This window comes from Grus americana, chromosome 3 (assembly GCF_028858705.1).
Source record: "Grus americana isolate bGruAme1 chromosome 3, bGruAme1.mat, whole genome shotgun sequence".
Lineage (NCBI taxonomy): Eukaryota > Metazoa > Chordata > Aves > Gruiformes > Gruidae > Grus > Grus americana.
Genome location: NC_072854.1, coordinates 97,623,472 through 97,642,755, shown reverse-complemented (window position 1 = coordinate 97,642,755; position 19,284 = coordinate 97,623,472). Strand labels below are relative to the sequence as shown.

General features: G+C 35.9%; 1 protein-coding gene across 9 annotated transcripts in view; it reads left to right on the top strand.

The window, feature by feature from the left end:
• Positions 1-19,284, top strand: part of PLEKHH2 (pleckstrin homology, MyTH4 and FERM domain containing H2) — a 58,620-nt gene that overhangs the window by 8,773 nt on the left and 30,563 nt on the right. For 7 of the 9 annotated variants that reach the window (XM_054819739.1, XM_054819736.1, XM_054819741.1 and 4 more), the window contains 6 exons: positions 10,863-10,925; positions 11,962-12,111; positions 12,569-12,652; positions 14,139-14,220; positions 16,039-16,221; positions 17,972-18,960. In XM_054819739.1, coding sequence (XP_054675714.1) covers positions 10,863-10,925; positions 11,962-12,111; positions 12,569-12,652; positions 14,139-14,220; positions 16,039-16,221; positions 17,972-18,960 — 1,551 coding nt within the window. The remainder of the gene's footprint in view (positions 1-10,862; positions 10,926-11,961; positions 12,112-12,568; positions 12,653-14,138; positions 14,221-16,038; positions 16,222-17,971; positions 18,961-19,284) is intronic. The other 2 variants (XM_054819737.1, XM_054819738.1) reach the window with 2 other exon arrangements.

The window sequence follows — 19,284 nt, the reverse complement described above, 5'->3', positions numbered from 1 at the left end:
ACAGTGAATCACAAAAAGGAGTTTAAATCCCATTACACTATGCGCATGACTTGTCAGAAACTGCCATGGGGTTTCCCCCCTTATATTTGTTCTATAACTTAGTCTAAAACCAGCTTCTAATAAGGGGTTGCTTGAATCTATCCTTTGTCAATATTTGTGTTTGTGACCTATGTGCTTCTGCAAATATATTAGAGCAGTGGATTAATTGAGACACTTTTCTTACACACTGGAAATTAAATATCTTTGCAAAGTTATTTCATTTAATAGTGTCCCTGCAAATAAATGAATGATCAACATAGGAAGTCTTCAGTATATTCTTCTAATAGAAGTGTTCTAATTTAAAAAAAACCCAAACAATTTGCTGGGTTTTCAAAGTCCAGCAAATACTTATCCTTGAACCTCAGTGGTTGAGGTGTTTGAGAAATTTGCATTATAACTGTGTTTCAGCAGTATGGCTGCCAGAACTTTAATTTTGTAGTGAACTTGGGGGGAAGAAGAGAGAGGAGCAAAGGAATATACAATGTTTTCAGAAAACTAATCCATTCACTGTTGTTTATGTGTTTGGGTTTTTCATTTGGTTTTCATTTTGCCAAGTAAAGAGTCTATATTTATAAACCTTAACATGCAAAGAAAGAGACCTTGTTGGAGTTTTAAGCAGAAGCTGCTGCTGTAAGTGGGAGAGGTCTTTACAGGAATTTAAGGAATGATGTCGAAAGTATCCCTAGTACACCAAATTTAGGATGGCTGTGGAACTGAGTTTTAAGTAGAAGCCTTTATTTTTATGCAGCAAGAGTCTTATGCATATGAAGAGCTTACTAAAAAAACCTTCACTGAATAAAAGATTACAGTATTCTACTGCAAGTTCAGGTCCTACCAAGCGTTTCCTGTCATAGGCAAAATTTGGTGGCCCTCATTCTTTTCATAGAAAGTACATTTTTCACCTAAAATATATGTGCAGCATCAGGTATGAAGTTAATGTTTTTCTTCTCAGTAAAATCATTTTAGTAGAAGAACTACATAGCTGTGTTAAATTTCCTCTTGGGCAGCCTGCACTGAATTTCTTTTTCATCAGACCCCGTAAGGACCAAATATGGCACTATCCCAAATGTTGTATTATGGGCTGTCCTGTAATACTCAACATTCACATAAACATCTCCAAGTTTGTTTCCTTCAGTGCTGAGGGTCATTATTTTATGCTTTGAATGATTTTCAACAAATAAAAAGGATTAAGAGAGAGGATTATTTTCATATATGTATTGATTTGTTTGCTTTTAATCTTCCATTTGGATATTCTCTGTGTACATGCTCAGCTGGCAACCGAGTGTGTACATGACAAATGCAATAATATTTATACTTTCTGTACAGATTATGAAAATTGAATAACTGATTTTTAGGCCAAGTACTATTTCCAATATACTCCAAAGCATAACACATTCCTTACTTTGTCTTACAAACCAACAGCTAAATCCACGTCCCACTGTATTTTTATTCAATTCACAGGCATATTTATGGTATGTTATTTGACATTTCAAAATGAAGCAGATGCAGTGTGTTTTGTTATCTGTGGCATGACAATTTAAAGATGAATGTTTTCAGAGGAAAAGTCCATAACACGTGCAGTGATTGCCAATATGAAAATTGTAAAAAAACATAATGAGTATTTCCATTTGCATTCAAAGGATTATGAAGGGTAAAGTAAAAGGCAGCAAAATACCGCAGTACCAAAATTATTCAAATGAAGGTTATTTTTCAGTATTTCAGTTGCTTTTAAAAACTTTGTGTCATGGAAAATAATTCAGATGCAATTAGAAAGATGCAAACAGGAGAAAGCAAGGAGAGTTAAAGAGAATAAAAGTTTATATGGTTAGAATCTTAGGTTTGTTTACTCCTTTTTAATACCTATACCTTTTCCCCTATAACTCTGTTTTCATCCCTTGTCTAAAAGTTTATCCATGCCTTTTTATAACAGAGGGGTTTTTTTCTTTTTTGTTTCACTGATTTGGTACATCTTAAACCTACATTTTTATTAGGAAAAAAAGAAAAAAGAGAACTCAGGAAGCAATAAATTAGCTGTTCTTGTACAGACCAGGCTGGGTAATGGCATGAAAGAGCACAACCCTTGCTGTCAGGCCACAGCATGAATATCTTCCCACTGGTGGTTCGGAGACGAGGGTGTCCATTCTATTCCAGGCAACCTGAGATGGGGAAGTTGGGGGAAGCTGTGATAGTGGTCAGGCACCTGTGAAGATCCTTAGCTAATCTAATATTTGTTTAGCATTTCACTTGTCAGAGCTACAAGATTTTTTTTCTCAATTTTTCATGGAGGGAACCCTTCTTGCACTTAGAAATTATGCATTTAATTTTCATTCCCTCAGAGAGTATATTCAGGCTTTAAATATCTGTTGTCATGTCTTCAAACTGCATTATGCTGCCTTACATCTGTCTCCTGCTCCGTTACCATCTGTGTTTCCTAGCTGTCCTATGCACTTTAAGTTCATGACTAAATTCAGTTTCAGTGAAGTTTTAAACTTTGGTAGTGACCGATACTTTTGATTGTTAAGCCATCACCTCTCAGGCAGTGGCATGAAAAAAAAGCCTCCTGTTTCAGATGTTCATGTTGTGGCTCTAATCAGAACTCACAATTCAGCAAGACAGGAGTAGCAGAATTTCCACAATCGCAGTACAATGATCAAAAGAAAACAAAGCAGGCAGCTGCCTTTTAATACAGATGAACAACCAGTTCTTGCTACATTTCTCTTTTAATTTTAAGTACTATGGGAGACTTCTTTTTCCTTGCCTGCTGAAGTGCTTTGGTACATTCTTCCATCACACTAAACAGTATCTTCACTTCTGTCAAGATTTTGAATGTTATGATAACGTCTGCTTGTGCTGGAGAGGCAGTCTACATAATTTGTATTTGGTTGTGTCTCTGCAACTTAACTATCAAGACGAAATCTGAGTTGGAAAAGAAGATGGCCAGGAAGAGTGAACGTTCCTAGTGTTTTACCAGGCTTAGGAAAGTCCTATGACTGACGTTGGGAAAAGCACAGTTACTCAGCCAACATTACATGCTGCTCATTTGACCTTTGGTACACTACATCCCCACATCCCACTGCTGAATTTAACTTTTTTGAGTTTGTGTATTTACTGGCAGCTGTCCTAGACTACTAATTCTGAAAGAGTTCCTTCCCCAGGCTTTTCTGTTCCATATTATTAATTTATATAATTTCCAGAAGAAATCATTAATTTTACTATAGTGAACTCATCTGAAATGGTGAAAGATTGTTTTTTCATACATACTTTTCACACATTTAACAAGCACTGGCAAAACCTTTTGAGCTAAGTAATTATTCTTAAAATCATGTTTAAATATTGAAAAGAACTTCAAAGAAGGAAAATATAACTCAGTGGTAAAACTGGTCTCATGTCATGGAGACTGATAAAAATTTCGAGCCTGATCATTTTGGAAACCAAGCAGATGGAGACTGATAAATTTTGAAGTTTCAGTTTGTTCTAAGGAAAAGCTTTTGTGCAAAGTGTAGTTTAGCTGAGGAGCTAAAAAGGAGAGTTAAATTAAGCAGTGCCTTTTGCCTAACTAGGAGAGCAGTGCCAGAAGTTGCTGTAGTTAGAAGGGGACAGGATTGTGATTCTGTAGAACTACTAGCCATCTTCAGAAGAAGCAGGAGGAGTGCATATATGTGTATGCGTGTGCGTGTGTGTGTGTAAAGCTGGTGTCACAGACCCAAACTGCTTTCACATGCCATATATGTGACGACGACTGAGGCAGAGAAAAGAGAGAATCCCTGTGGTGAACAGTCCGAACACAGAAGGAGATAAAACAAAGAGGAGGAATTGGTTAGATGGCAGATTTGCAGAGGAATAGTTGACGCTGCTTTATTCATGAGAAGAATTGTAGACTTTTACCTTTTAATTGGTATTAAAAATGGAGAAGATGGGAGAAGGAAAACATGGGAGTGCACTGAAAAGTGACAGCTTGCAAGCTGCTGGGTTGTGAGCACTAGGATGAGTTGTGCAGTGGTCATAACCTAGGTGGGCATTCAGGTGGGATTTGAAGGAAGAATAAGGCTGTAGCTTTTGGGATTTAAGCCAAATAACTAATTCTTTCATCTAAATATTTTTTTTCATGTCAGAAATAATGACAAACCATAAAATTTCATATCCTGTGAACCAGTAAAGTAGTGAAGAAAATTCACCATTCTTGATCTGTGAGTAGCCTAAGGAACATTTGAGCCCCATTAAGACTTAGCCTTTAGCATTAGCCCTTTTGTAGGGGAGTATCTATGATAAAAAGATGATCAGGTTAAGGAAAGCAGTTCTTAATTTTGATGACTAAATCCACGCCTTGGAGAAATATTTTTATAGGTTTCATCTTGTTCTAGAGAAAAGCCAAAGTATTCAATTTCATTTTTTACTGAGGCATATTTGATTTTATAAATATAGATAGGTCTGAAGTATCACTTCCTAGATTTACGAGACAAGATGGATTTCTATTAATTAGTTAAAATGCAAAGCTGTTCTAAAAAAGGTAAGTCTTTCTAAGAAATTGTGTTGCCTTTGGGATAAAAAAATCATCCAGTAAAGAACAAAGTATATGTTACCCAGAGCATGTGCTAATTCCTTCTTCACAAATTATCTTCTTGTTTATTTTTCCTGTGAAATATTAGTCTCTTCATTTTACGTTGCTATTGTTTAGGTGTTTTGTCTATGTGGCTTAATTGGTCGTGTCATATTTTAACATTTGTTGTAGTTTATAAAGATTTAGCACTGTCTTTATGGAAGATACTGAATACGTAGAAGAGAAATCAGTGTCAAGACAGAAGGAGTAACGTTTGAAAATATGGATGGAACATACCCTGTCAGCTTTTTAACAAATGAGTTACAGACGTAGGAGGAACGTGACTGTGTTTTCCTAAGCTGAACCACCAGAAGAGAGACCTTTTTGTAAAAAGAGTAACTCAGGCTTCTAAAACAGTTTCACCATTACTTTTAACTAACAAATGTATGCAAGGCTTTATACATGTATAGATTGGACATAGCGTATTTTAAAACGTGAAAACTGGTGGTCATCAAAACCACTGACAAACAGAGGACTTGCTTTTAAGTAGTACTGGTTCTTTTCTTAAGGAAATGCAGAGATTTCTTGAAATAGTGGGGTTTAAACATAGGAATATAGAACCAAAAGGGGAAATTTTGGTCTCATACAGTGTTCTGGAATAGCTGGCAGGCATATTCTTCAAACCATTTATAAACTTATCAAGCACCACATAAAAAGTCAGATCTTTTCTGTTTATAGCTTCTATTAGAAGGCAGTTCCAAAATCTTTTTTTAGTCAATGTGGAAAATGAGGGTCTTCCAGTTTCCAGCCTGTATTTATTAATCACCTGTTTATATCTGCTTGCACCTTTGAAAGACAGTTGTAGGTGTGTTTGTCCCTCACTTGCTTCTCCTATTTGCTTATTTATAGAAGCAACCATATCCCCATGTTTCTTTGGTTTTGATAAGTCCTATGTGGTGTGAGGACTGATAGTTCACTAAATCTAAAAATGGACAGATTTACTACTTTTCTTTTTACGTGGAACATTATTTTTCAACCACAGATGGTTTGGGCCTTTTTTTTTCAGATGAGGAAGAATTGAAAAATCAAAGTGCAATGAAAAAAGCAGACTCTAAACATACCATTCTCAAGTCACTGGAAGTTCTGTGCTTAATCAGTAGACAGGCTGCATTTCTGCTTCAGAAACATTAGATTTTAACTCATTTTTCATTTTGGAAAACTAACCTATTATCAGCATGTTTTGAAAGGCTTACAGAGAAGTGATGCTTTTCGTTCATTAGTGTTCATATTTTTTCCTGTGTTTATTTCAAAAAGATTTCCAGAAAGTCTCTGTGATCTAAATATGTTGTTTATAATATTAAAAATGAGGAGATAGTGTATTATGCATAATAATGTAAATTTTAAATGTGAATGGGACAAGTTATTATGTTGAAAATTGACTTGGATAAAAAATGAGGGGTTTGTTCCTATAAATAACATAGATTTTCAGATCTCAAAAAAGAATTCCAACAATTTTTATTCTTAAAAGATTTCCTTTAGAATTATTAATTAACTATGTGAAATATCAGGAAAAATTATCAATTTAGTGCTGTAATTTCTCTCTAATGTGCATTACAGGAGCAATGATCTGTATATATATGCATATAAATGAAAGTATGTATACACATGTATGTATACACATATATGCATACAAAAGGAGTATTTTTTAAATCTGTGACTGATGACTTTTGAGTTTATACCCTTTGAAGATTTCATGCAATACACGGTTTAAAAAAATGAAAATTTCTTTACTTGCACAAAATATATGTTGAACATTTCTGCATACAGTCAAGAAACTTCCAGGTAACCTTTGAAAAACAATCGCTATATGATTTGCTTTTGTATTTTAAAAACTTTCCAGTGACTGTGTGTTGTGCTTCAATGTCCAGACCTCCAAGGCAGTACACCTCTTTGTTTTCATTGCTGCCATGTTTCTTCAAAGCATTCAGTATTTATTCACATGCGGCATTTCTCTCTTCATTGTTTGAACAAAAATAGCTCCATTCGATGGGTGTCAGATGTAGAGTGGTTATTTCCTTACGAAGTTTAAAAACAAATCTGTTTCTAACAATAAATACCATTGTCCGTAATTCTGATAATTGATGCGGTGTGCACTACCACATTTTCTGAAAATTATAAGAGGATTTTTACACTTAGAAGGAGAAAGTGCAGGTTAAAGTAGCAGTCTATTCTTCTGTACCTATGTTGATACTGTTCTTTAGTCAGTATGTGTATATTTTTTGTTCACGGGCCTAAAACGTTTATTCTTTCTATTGAAGATTGTAAAATCTAAACCAGTATAGATTATGATGGGACACCTCTGCATCCTTAATGAATTTTGGAAAGAGCCTGCACCAATCATAGATGTGCATGACAAGAATATTCTTTGCAAGAGGTTTGTTGAACTGAGGCATTATTTCAAGTTATCTCATTCAAGACACGACTGAAAATTAAACTTAAATATACTTTAGGTGCCAAACTTTATCAAAGACATGCTGGCCCTCCATGTTTTTTCTGGGAAGCCAACTTTATGTCTGTTGATACTTTACAGACTATAGTTCATTCAAGAAATATCTAGTCCAACAACTGATATGTATAATTTAATTCCAGTGATACTGGTGATTTGCACAGATGTATATAGAAAGAATCTGGTGGGACAGAGGTCTAATTGAACATTTTCTGGTTTTCAAATCATTTTCTGTATAAAGTCAGAACTGGTCATCAATATTCAAGTTGCAGCCATAGGTAAGAGTTCATTCTTTTGCATCTGTAAAGCGCACTGACCTTTGCCTCCAGATGTGGATATGGCTATAGTTACCTGCCACTTCCATCATGAGGTTAAGTTTAGGTATCATTTACCTTTTTTTTTTTTCTATAATTTGAGTATTTTAAGCTATTTATCCATGGTCTGAAATCGTCTTCATAGTTACTGGGTAAACAGAATTTACCACTGCATTTTATTCTTGAGGAATTCAAAGCATGACTTTTTATTTAAACAATTAACTATTAGTCAAGTCACGTATTTTCACCTTCCTTCTCTCCTCTCTCTCTCTCTCTCTCTCTCTCTCTCTCTCATTAATGCCGTGATTATTGTTATGAAACCTCTTACTAACTTAAGAAGAAGGTTTAAGGTTAGGTTTTCTTTGTGAAGAGAAATCCTTCCCTTGGAACTAGTTCCAATCTTTGGCACAAGTTTGATAACCTTCAGAGTATCCTAAAGCAATAATTTTTTCTCTTTAACTTCACAGGCCTATAGAGTAGCAAAGTAGTCAGAGTATAGATGTAAATCTCATTTTTCATGCAAAACGATTTTGTGGATTGGTTAGAGATTATTTATGCAAATAGGGAGAAATATATTTTTAAAGTTTCATTATTGTTACAATAGACACTGCAAAACAAACCTATATAAACTCCAAATAAAGGGAAACCCAGGACTTGCTTAGTAATTGCTGTGTAGCATCAAATTACTGAAATGCTGGCCAATTTAACTGTAATAGAAGTGCCCATGTTTGGTAACTATGGTATTCCATTCTTGCTGGATATTATAGATTGCTATTTTTTTTAACAGGAGCCTCCTAAAATAAATTGAAGACCCTTTAGAAATTTTCCAAATAAAAATCTCACATTTAGTTGTTGCCAGGAAGCTGACTGACGTATCCGTATTGTGAGATCACGCAAAGCTTCTTATCATACCTTCTTGAAATAGTCAACTCTTTAAAGAAGCAAAAATAAACCTTGTTCTTCCATTTTTAATCTCTGAATGCTATTTTTCTTGGTGTTTATTCTCTCAGCTCCTTCGGATCCTAGCTTTACATTCTTCTTAGCAACAGCTTTATTCAAATTATATTCTTTGTCCCAGTAGTCTACAGGAACGTATTATGTTCCTGGTCCTGTGCAACAGTATATATTCCTAGCAGGAGGTGCATTGTGCAGTTTCAGTGCAGAAACATGGAAGGAACTTCGGTCTTCAGTGCACTGCATTATGCAGAACTCAAATTGTTGTGTAGAACAGCAGCACCACTGCTAAGTGCTTGTACAGTGGTTCAGTGATCATTAGATGGTACTAGAGAGACTAGTTGTTTCCAGGTTTAACCCGAGTCAGTGCTAGTTGAGCTGCACTGGGGAGCTGAGTGGACCTGGCAAGCAACGTTTTCAGGTTTTATTTCCATCTGTTAAATCTGCCAGGTTTCTGATACAACCTTAGAGCTGAACTGAATTTTACTTACAGGACATAAATAAATTGCCAATTACTGCTGTGGCAATCGTGTATTTAAAAATTGTTTGACTGTGAAAATTGATGAACAACTTGCTACTCATCAACAGTGAATTTCACATAAACATCTGAAGGGGTTTTCTGTCAAAATATTATAGAGTATTAAAAATGTTCGTTATTGATAAAATAGCTGCACTTGGTTTAGCATAGTGCTTTTACTACAGTGGAATGTTAGCTGACCATATATTCAGAAATAACCTCGATTTCTGAATCCCCAACTTACTAAAAATGAAATACCCAAAAAACAATATTAAAGCCTTGTAAATCAAACTTCTATTTGAACGTAAAACCAAAAAGATGGATGCAAAGTAACTTTAGAATTCAAAAATTCTAAAAATTAAACTCAAAATCTCAACATGAAGTCATATAAATATGAAATTAAGTACATGTGACCAGAGAAGAACAAAGAAGGCTCCTCTCCCTGTCCGTGTGTCCAGACTGTTAGTACAGGAATGACTGGGACGATCATTTCCTTAGAAGTGCTCTTGCAAAACAACTCATTGGGGACCCGACCATAACCGTGGGTATTGTGAAACGTTTGTTGCTTTTGTTTCAGTGGTGTGTTCTGGTACTAGGATGTAGACTTAGGTTTTTGTATTGTATGAGAAAGTTCTGGAAGGTCAGTTGCAGCTTTCTTTAGGTTAGCGAAAACTCATTTTCTCCATTTTCATTTTCTGATTGATAGAAAATGATGACTCTGTGTCCTTGTCTGGATGAGGTGCTAAAAGTACATGCAACTGTTTCATGTGATTGACAACATAATTGGGAAGAGAAAAAAAGAGACAGAGAGTGAAAAAGAAACTGAAAGATGCCAGAAATCAAGTACAAACAGGGCAGAATGAAACTGATTATTTTAAAACTAAGCAGTAAACTGGAGAAGGGATAAATGGTTTTCATTTGCATTATTTGTATCATATTCTCTATGAACAATTTTGAAACTGAATACTGAGTATCCCAGTGTTAATTATTTGATGTTTCATCCTCTTCAGATGAGCTGATGTCTTAGCTAGGTATTTCCTGAGAACCAGTAAGTCCTTAAGTCATGGAATACCTTATGTACTTTCTAGTGTTATTTCAAACCACTGTTTACTTTTTGAAGATGTCATAATTTTGTTGTTCACCAAAATCAGACTAGAGGGCTCTTAACAAAATGTAACAAAATGTAAACAAAGTATTTGTTTCTGGCCTCTTCTGTTTCACATTGTTGGAAAAGCCTTCAAAATAAATCATGTAAAATGCAGGGTTTTCCAAGGCCCGGGGCAAAGGTTGAGCCTATGATTTATTAGGTATCAGTATAAAGTAACAGATCAGGGTCTCTCACTGCTCAAGAGTGTCCTGTACTCCTCTGAATTGTGCTGGTCTCTGTCCTCATCCATTTCTACTGTGGCTTTTCACATTTTTTTCCGTGGAGCACTTGAGTCCACCATGCCTCTTCTGCTGCATACCTCCTCCTTTCACACACAGAGTAGAAGAGTCTGGGAGAGGCTTCAGGGTACAATTCTTCCCAAAACCTAAATTTGTCAACTGCAGAGGAATTAGTGGCCAAATTGTATAACGTGCCAAGTGCCCTTTACTCTTGACAGTTTTGGAAGGACATGAAGGAGCTTACCACTTTCTACAACTGTGAGCCTGCATGAGGAGAGTTTCAGGGCTATTGTCAAAGGAACTTCTACTCTTGGTAGCAAGGAAAAAAAGCAGTATGCTATATAGCAGCCACAAAATTATACTATGAAGAAAAGTTGTATTATCTTTTTTTTCTGTAGAAGATTCTTAACAATGTTTTAATGTGGTCATAATGATGAATGACCTTCCCAGTCTGACACACTGTTTATCCTTTTATTTATTTTATGCTCCTGACCACAACCTGTCTTTTCTTGTTTCAAAACAGAGCATGAAAATACGTTTCACTGTGGTTATTTCTGGCAACAGGCAGAACGCATGGACATTTTACTATATGTTTTTATGTATCTACAGATGCAGCAGCTTGAGAAACAAGTTATAGATGCTGATCGTCAAGCAGAGAGAGCTTTTCAGCAGGTACATATATAAATTGAAAAATATCTCCACTAGCTATGTGCATGTTGCTGTCACGAAGGAAAATTCAGAAAATTGCTATGTTTCATAAGCATTGCTCAAAAGGGAGAAGACAGTTTCTTTTTACATCTATTTATTTGTCTTACCAGAGATGTTTAACACCTTTCTCTGCTCACTATTCAGTTCAATAAAGTTAAAGCTAACAGCACTAATCAAAAATACATACATGTAATGAGCTTCATCATTGATGCATCATGAGTCTTTGATATATGATGCATATGGAAACAAAAGGGAGAGGAAACAGTGACCTATTTTAGAAAATCTGTAAGAAAATAAAACAAGGCTATCCAATACAGTCTCCAGATAGGATTATTCTGTGTTGTTTTGTTCTTGTAGAAGTTACGCAATCTAAAGAATGAGATCATGGCTAAATATTTAACCAAATTTGCCTTTCGATTCCAAATGGCAGATATAGCTACTGCAGACATTTTATGAACATATCTCTGGTATTCCCTAAAAATCCTTCGTATCTTACTCTGAGACAGATAGAAACTAAAAATTATAAGAATAAAAATGTTCATGCACTAACTTGGACTTAGAAAACATTCCTGACTACAAGCCAAGTACTTTTTAGCCATTTTTCAGAATGCTTCTGATAATTTGTTGGGGTTTTTTACACTGTGCAATTGTTTATTTATTAAAACATTGTTTATTAAGGCTAACAACAGCTCTCTATACAGAAATGGCATTCTTCTCATATTGGTGTTTCTAACAGCTTGTGTGTTGCAAACCTAGAAGCCTCACACTGATACTAACAAAATCTGTATAAGGTCTATCAGTGTTTTGCCAGTCGTGTTGGTATTAGATGCGTGGGGAGACATAATGAACTGTGGAATTTCTTCTCAAATAGGCTTCAGAACTTTGAAGGGTTATCTTGAATCTTGGGGGGGGGGCAATTTTAAGTCCATTTTGTGATTAAATTACTACCTTTAACTTGGAGTATTATGTTTCCTAGTCTCATGTTTGACTTTCCAAATAGGTGCAGGTCATGGAAGAAAAATTAAAAGCAGCTAATGTTCAAACAAGCGAATCAGAAACCAGGTTGTATAAGAGATGTCAAGATCTGGAGATCCTGATACAAGATAAAAATGACAGAATACAAAAATTGGAGCAACAACTTGAAGAACAGGTTAGAAATAATGGTGCTACAAAAGATGAGCATCAATTCCATTCTTAATTATACAAATGGAAAATAAAAATTAAGATCAATAGAGGACAGAAAAGTTTAGCATTATTTCTGTTGTTTGATTAAAGAGGTTCCCACTGGAAGTGTATCATTTGAATAAGGTATATTCACTTGCAAATTATACTCTGGCTTCCTTTGAAAGAACATCTAACTTTTAAGAGAGGAAAGATGTTCTTCCTCTTCACTGTCTCCTCTGAAGAGCTTTCATTTTTCTTAGAGGAAGGAGGAACTGCAGCATCTATGAAGGGCTTATTCATCTTTTTTTTTTTTTTTTAAACCACCATGTATTGCCCAGGAGACTGAATTACTTCAAGCAGTCTTAGGATTTGTGTCTGAATTTACTACTCAGACAGACTATAATACTCAGTGAAAAATATGCTTACGTCAATTTTTTTTCCAGAAGCAAATAAGACTGCAAGAAGCAAAAATCATAGAAGAAAAAGCAGCTAAAATAAAAGAATGGGTGACAGTCAAGCTCCATGAGGTATAACTCTTGCTACAGTACTTACCATACAAAAAATATAATGGTGTGACTGGATATCCCTTAGGTTTTTTTGGCTGTTCAAGAGCTTTCTGCCATAGTAAAAAAAGAAAAAAAAAGCTTCCCTGTTTCATTGGTTGGTGTAAGTTACTTGCTTGAAAGTGGAAAAATGAAAACAACAGCCCAGAGGGCAGAGTATCCGTGTCAATTAACTTCTGATGTCTGATTCGGTCAACTGGTATGTCTGGGTCCTCATTGTGGAGAGAGAAGGTCTACTTATCTCCACTTATTGTGAGAGATTAGCTGGCAAAGTGAGCTTGGTCAAGCAGATGCCTGAAGTGTGAATAATCCCCAGAAAGCTGACCAAGTCTGCTTGGGCCTGGCAGAAAAAAAGGACTTGATCATTTTTTTATTTTTCAATGCCCACAGTACTCTTAGTCATGAATAGTTTCAGGGGCACCAGCTCTATTCCCAAAAGAGACCAGCTGTCTACCTTGTTTCTCTGCTGTGGTGAGGTAGCCATGTCTTTGCCCTGCCTAAGGTTGCCAGTTTTGGTGTGCAGCTGTGCTTTTTCCTCGTGTGTATAAAATTTAAAGTTGCCCATAAAAGTTAAAATCCTACTCTGTTGTCATTAAGTGGAAATTATACGCAGTCCAGTTGAAAAACAATTAAATTATTATTTTTAAAGTAGGAAACTAGAAGTAACATTTACTATTAGTCTGCAAGAGGAGTTTTTGAAATCATTTCATAAAAATGCAATTAAGTTTAGCTGAAATTATCTTGAAAAAGTTTGGACAAAATCAAATATGACCCAAACTATTTACTTAGTTTGAAACATGGAGAGTCTCAAGCTTGTTTCACAGAGGTGTCCAGGTGTCACCCAATGGGATGTGGAACTGATGACTCCCCTCTCTGTCGTATGGGATATTCAGGTTTAAATCTTCTCTTTGCCTAATTCAGAGCAGGAGTTTGAACCAACATCTTTCACCTCCTGGTAGTGGGCTACAGCAATGAGTTGTGGGGTTTTTTTTCTTCCTGCAAGAAGTCACCTTCTCTGCATTTAGTTTTTTGGTACCTATTTTTTAATCTTTGCTGTGGGATGGTAGGAGGCATTAGCACCATCATTCCCTCTAATTCCTCTGATTACTCTTGGGTTTGCCAAGTGGCACAAAAGTTTGTAATTCTAGCCCTCTGCTCTTATGTAAAAATGCCAATGCAGATTTCTTTTTTCTTAGTTATTAAGGCTTTTTAAAGCAGTCTTGGGTTTGCTTGGTTGGGGGAATGATTTTAACAGAAGTTGAGCAAATAATCATTGCAGGGAATTTCATTGTTCGGAATAAACAAATGCCTAGACTGGCATTAAGAGAAGTAACAGAGAGGAGCTTACCATTTGAACTAGCTTTATCCTTAGATAGGCAGAAATTCAGAGAAAATCTAAATAATGTAATAACTTTAAAAAGTTGATGAGATTACATTTATATGCTTTTAGTTAGAGGTGGAAAATCAGAACCTTCGCTTGATCAACCAAAAGCAAACCAAAGAGATGAAAACAGTACAATCTAAACTGCAAGGTAAATGTACAAAGCTTTTAAAACCTTCTCTATATATGGCATACTTCTTTCTATTCCCTATTAATTTGTGCATCCACATAATTGAAATATTCTGTGAAATCACAAAGATTGCAGTTAGTATGAACTGACATCAGAGTGACTGTACATGAATGCGTTAGACAAGCAATAATTTATTTTTTATTAAGAAGACATGCAGACAAACCACAACTGGGTTTTTCTGAGTGAATGGGTATCTCTGTTATTTATTAACAAGTAGTAAGATTTGACTGGATTTATGTCAGATCTTTTATTTTACTTCTTTATAGCAAAGGTGGTCCTTGTACTGTTAAGGTATAGGTGAATGTCAGTTTGCATCTGCTTTTTCTAGCAAATGCTCAGCTAGGAATCAGAATTCTGATCAGATTTTTTTTAAATTACTACATTTGACTACAGTGATCCAAAACCTTATTTCAGCCACACTATCACCAGGTTCCTCTCCAAGTGGATATAGTTAATTTAAAAATCATAAAATGTAAATATGGGAAAGAGGAATATGCCCTCAAAGAGCATTATTTTGCATTAATCAAAGTTTAATTTTATTTGCCACTGTGTTGCCTGTCCACCAACTTTTTTAAGGCTCTCTGAAGGCTCCCACAGTCCTCTCCATACTTAGTTGACCTGATAACTTAGTATCATCTGAAAGTCTTGTTAGTTTGCTACCTAGCCCTCATTTCTTGATAATGTATCTCATATATATATGTACATACACAGACATTTAGAAATGTGTGTGTATTTCTATATATATGTGTGTGTACACACATAATATGCATAATGTATGAAAATGTAAATATTTATAAATTACATACACAATATGAAGCTTTTAAACTAAGATGGGCCTCTCTGTTACTGAGAAAACTGGATTGTTCTGTTTCTTTGCTATTTTTTGATCAGCAGCAATTCTATATACTTCAGTACTTAACAGCTTTAGTCATCCTCTTCTGAGAGATGTATTCAAAGGCTTTTTGAGACACTAAGAATATGTCAGATGGTCTTCAGCACACATTTACTGATAAGCTCAAAAATATTAAGAAATTTATTACCATTTTCAGTGTCCATGCTGGTAACAGGCTATAAATTAGGAATGTGTGGTATTGTTTAAAACAATTTATAGGTATGGATGAGGGCCTTTTGTTCTTGGATCTGCCACAGAATTTTTTATAAACAGGGATGAACAGCATTGTTTGATATCAGTTTCTGGCAGAACAGTTGTTCCTAAGGATGGATTTCATACTCTCAACGCTGTTAATCATTTTATGCTTTCTCCTTCTCTTGGAGTCCTCCATATATACCTTCTAAACCTGGTAACTTAATCCTTTATATTTGCTGTACTACCTGTTACAGATTCTCTTAATATTTTTATCTCAAGGGAAGGCCACCACATATTTTAATACTATTGTTCTACAGTCTTTCCCTTATATATCCTAGACCAATACATAGGCTTAATTTCAGTCACAGCAGAATAAAATCAGGTATTTCCACTGGGTTTTCATTCTGTATTAAGTGCATGCTTTCTATCTAATTGCTGTGAAATTGTTCAAAGAACTTTTTTTTCCTTTCTATACTAAAAAAAAATCAGTCTTTAAGCACTGGAAATGTAGCTCTGGGTTTCTTTAGATATGGGGAAGTATCAAGTAGATTTTTATTCCTATAATAGTTTTTATTATCTTTTTGCTAAATTTTAGTTATCTTAAAAAAACGTTTACACTGCAGAGTAAAGAGAGTGGTAGCATACCTTGCTACATCCCATTAACACAAGATTTCTGAATTACTATTCTTCAGAAGCTACGGGCAAGAAATCTGCTACTTCAACACAAAAACCTGGAGAGTGTCAGCGACTAAGCAGTTTGACTTTTGGATGCTTTTCAAACAGAGCAAGAAGTCCTCAACCATCTCCCAAATTTGAAGAAATAAGCAAGTCTTCACCTAAAGAGTCAGACTACACTGAAGGCAAAAACATGCTAGGTACCTAGTCACCAATACTGCCATTTTATTCTGACACAGGTAGAAAACTATGTCAGCTGTTTTCAAAGTACATAGCCATACTCTCTCCCTCTTTAATGCTAGTTTCTATTACTAGGAAGAAATCCTGTTGAGCACTAGAGTCTCCATAATACCACTAACACGTTGTTTGGCAGCTTGCAGTGGCTGACAGGTGCTTTGGCTGCAAAGGAGAGAACTTCTTGTGGCCCAGGTTTGCTCCACAGTAGCATAAGGAGTTTAAGGCTGCCAGTCCCTTTGGGGAGGGCTGTTTTACATTTTTATGCCTGTGTAGTGTCTCACCTAAGTCCAGTTTCTGTATATTTTATCTGTGCTATCACTGCTGTCCCAGTGTTAGTTTTATGCCCTAACTCAACAAGATCAACTCAGTAATCTTTCATTAGTATGATCAAGGTCAGAAAAAATAGAAGACTCTCAGGCATCTTTTTGCTCCATTGTTTCCTGTCCAAAGAAGGAGAAAGCTCCCTGATCAGGATTCATACAATTTCCCCAACAAGCCCTGAAGTCTGGTAATGGCAGCATGTTGGCCTGCTGCTGTGCTACTATAAGCATAAGCAAGTTCATTGCAACTTGCTGCTTCCCTTAAGCAATGAAAAGCACAGGAAGGAGACTATTGCTCTGGTCCTTCGTTTGCGTCCCACAGTACTATTTATGACCTCAGCATTTTCTCCACAGTTAATCATGGTGCCTAAAATTGCAAATCGAGGTCTGTAGAAAATGAGAAACTGAAGTAGAACCTCTTAATATTTTGTATATTTATATGGCATCAAGTTCATTATAAAAGTGAGTATGTATTATTATTTCCATTTTTATAGGTGAGGGAATTGAAGTAAGAATTATGTTTTCAAGGGAAAGGATAAGAAATAGAACCTTAGGCTTGCCTAGATGGAAACAGTTCAACTTTTGTGACTTCATTACTTTAATGTGGACTAAATTAAAATCTTTGGCTTATCCAATCCACTTTAACTTCATGCAGTTATTTAACATTAACTTTCCCTCCCAAGTGTCTGTGCAAAAAAGCCCCAGTTCTTGCATCTGTTTTAACTCAGGGGAAGCACGCAGGCCTCACTGACACACTGCAAGCTATAGTCCTCTCTTGCAAAACCAGGTAAAAGTGAACAGCGTAAGCAAAGCTATTTTTAATACAGCGTCTTTGCCTAAGCATTTTTCATGAGCCTCTCTTGTGTATTGTAAGCATTCACCACTGGGAAGCCAATAATAGCTTGCAGAAGAAATTTCTGTATATAAACACTGTAGAAATGCTCAGAATACTTGATTTGTTAATGTAAATCTTTTCTGACAAGCTTTTACTAAATTTTAATTTTCCTTAGATTTAATAAAGCAGCTAAGTTTATGTGCCCTTGTAAGCCTTTCTTTTGCTTTTTTGTTTTGTTTTGTTTTCATACATATCTGGATTACTTTAAAATATGACTCCACTCTGCTCGTCTTTACATTTATTGCCATTTTTAGTTTGGCCAGAACTTTGAGTAATGTCTGTTACAGTTTTTTGGCAAACATCATTGCAACTTCAGTTGCATTCAAAAATTTATAATATTTTTCTTAAGGTTTTTTATGTACAACATTAAAACACCTTCGATGTCCTTACACATGTGAAATTATTACCTACTTACTATTTGCAGATACGATGACAAAATCCTTCAGCAGTCAAGTTTGCTAAAGTAATTTTCTCATGTTCATTGTATTTCTCCTCCAGAGAAGGATATCCTGGAAACTACTTTTGCTGGTCCTACACATGAGAGCAATAAAGGTCAGAAGTCATTGCTACAAAGTTCCTCTGGATCAGAGCAGAACAAAAATGTGAGAACGAGCTGTTCATCCAAAGACATAGACAGTGACATGTCAAAGAACTCCTGCACTACCGGGAGTGACTGGAGCTCAGACGAGGATGCAGGAGACAATAAAGGACTGAAATCTAGGTGTGCATCAACTCTCTCAAGCCACACATCTGAAGAGAACGCAAGGTGCAGTAGAATGGGCAGTGAAATGTGTTTGACAGCATCTGATGACAGTAGTTCTCTATTTGAAGAAGAGAGTTTTGGTGTTCAGAGGACTCAGCACAAGAAGTTATACTCCTGGCAGCAAGGGGCCCAAAGAAAAGGCCAGAGCAATCCAGGTGGAAAGTCCAACTCTGATTTCGCAAGTAAAAAGAAAGACCAAGATAGTTCTTCAGATGAACTGAATAAGAAATTTCAATCTCAGAGTCTAGATTATTCATCCTCATCCAGTGAGGCAAATACCCCAAGTCCAATTTTAACCCCTGCTCTGACACCCAAATACCCAATCCTAGCAACTTCTGCAGGTTCTCAATGCACAACGCCATCAGATTCTCCCTCAAATTTGCCACCTCCAAAGTTACGGACTCCTAATGTGTTTAGTATAAATTCAGCATTAGTAAAGAAACATCTAAGCCAGCCCCAGCTGAGTTCTGACAGAATGTTTGGCAGAAATAGAAATGCCATAAGCATGATACGTCCATGGAGACCTCAGGAAACAGACATTGATCTGGTGGATGGAGAAGAAACTGATATTTTAGAGAAAATGGAGATTGGCTGTGATGAAGGAGTGTTTACCTATGACTGCACTGAAGCACAAAATGCTGAAGCCCAGGAACCTGGTGATACGACAAAAAAGGGTGCTAACAACAAACCTCCAACCCCTCCATTACATCGATTTCCTTCCTGGGTAAGTGTAATCATAGATATTTTTCCTACTGGTGAAACAAACTCATTTTCATGCTTCTCTTCTATGGTTTTTGTTGCTTCTACCTTTCTGATTCTCTTTGATGACAAAACGGGGCGTTACCTTAATTTGAACTAAGAGGACAAACTCAGAAGCGAGTTTGATTTGAAGAACAGCATTTCTGCTGCTGAAAAACAAAGTCACTATTTTTGTAGATAAAACCAATTTTTTTCATGTCACATCTAAGTTACATATGTCCTTGTGAGTATATCAAACAAGCTTGCGACTGCATTTATTTCTTTAACACTAACAGAGCCTAAGAGTGCT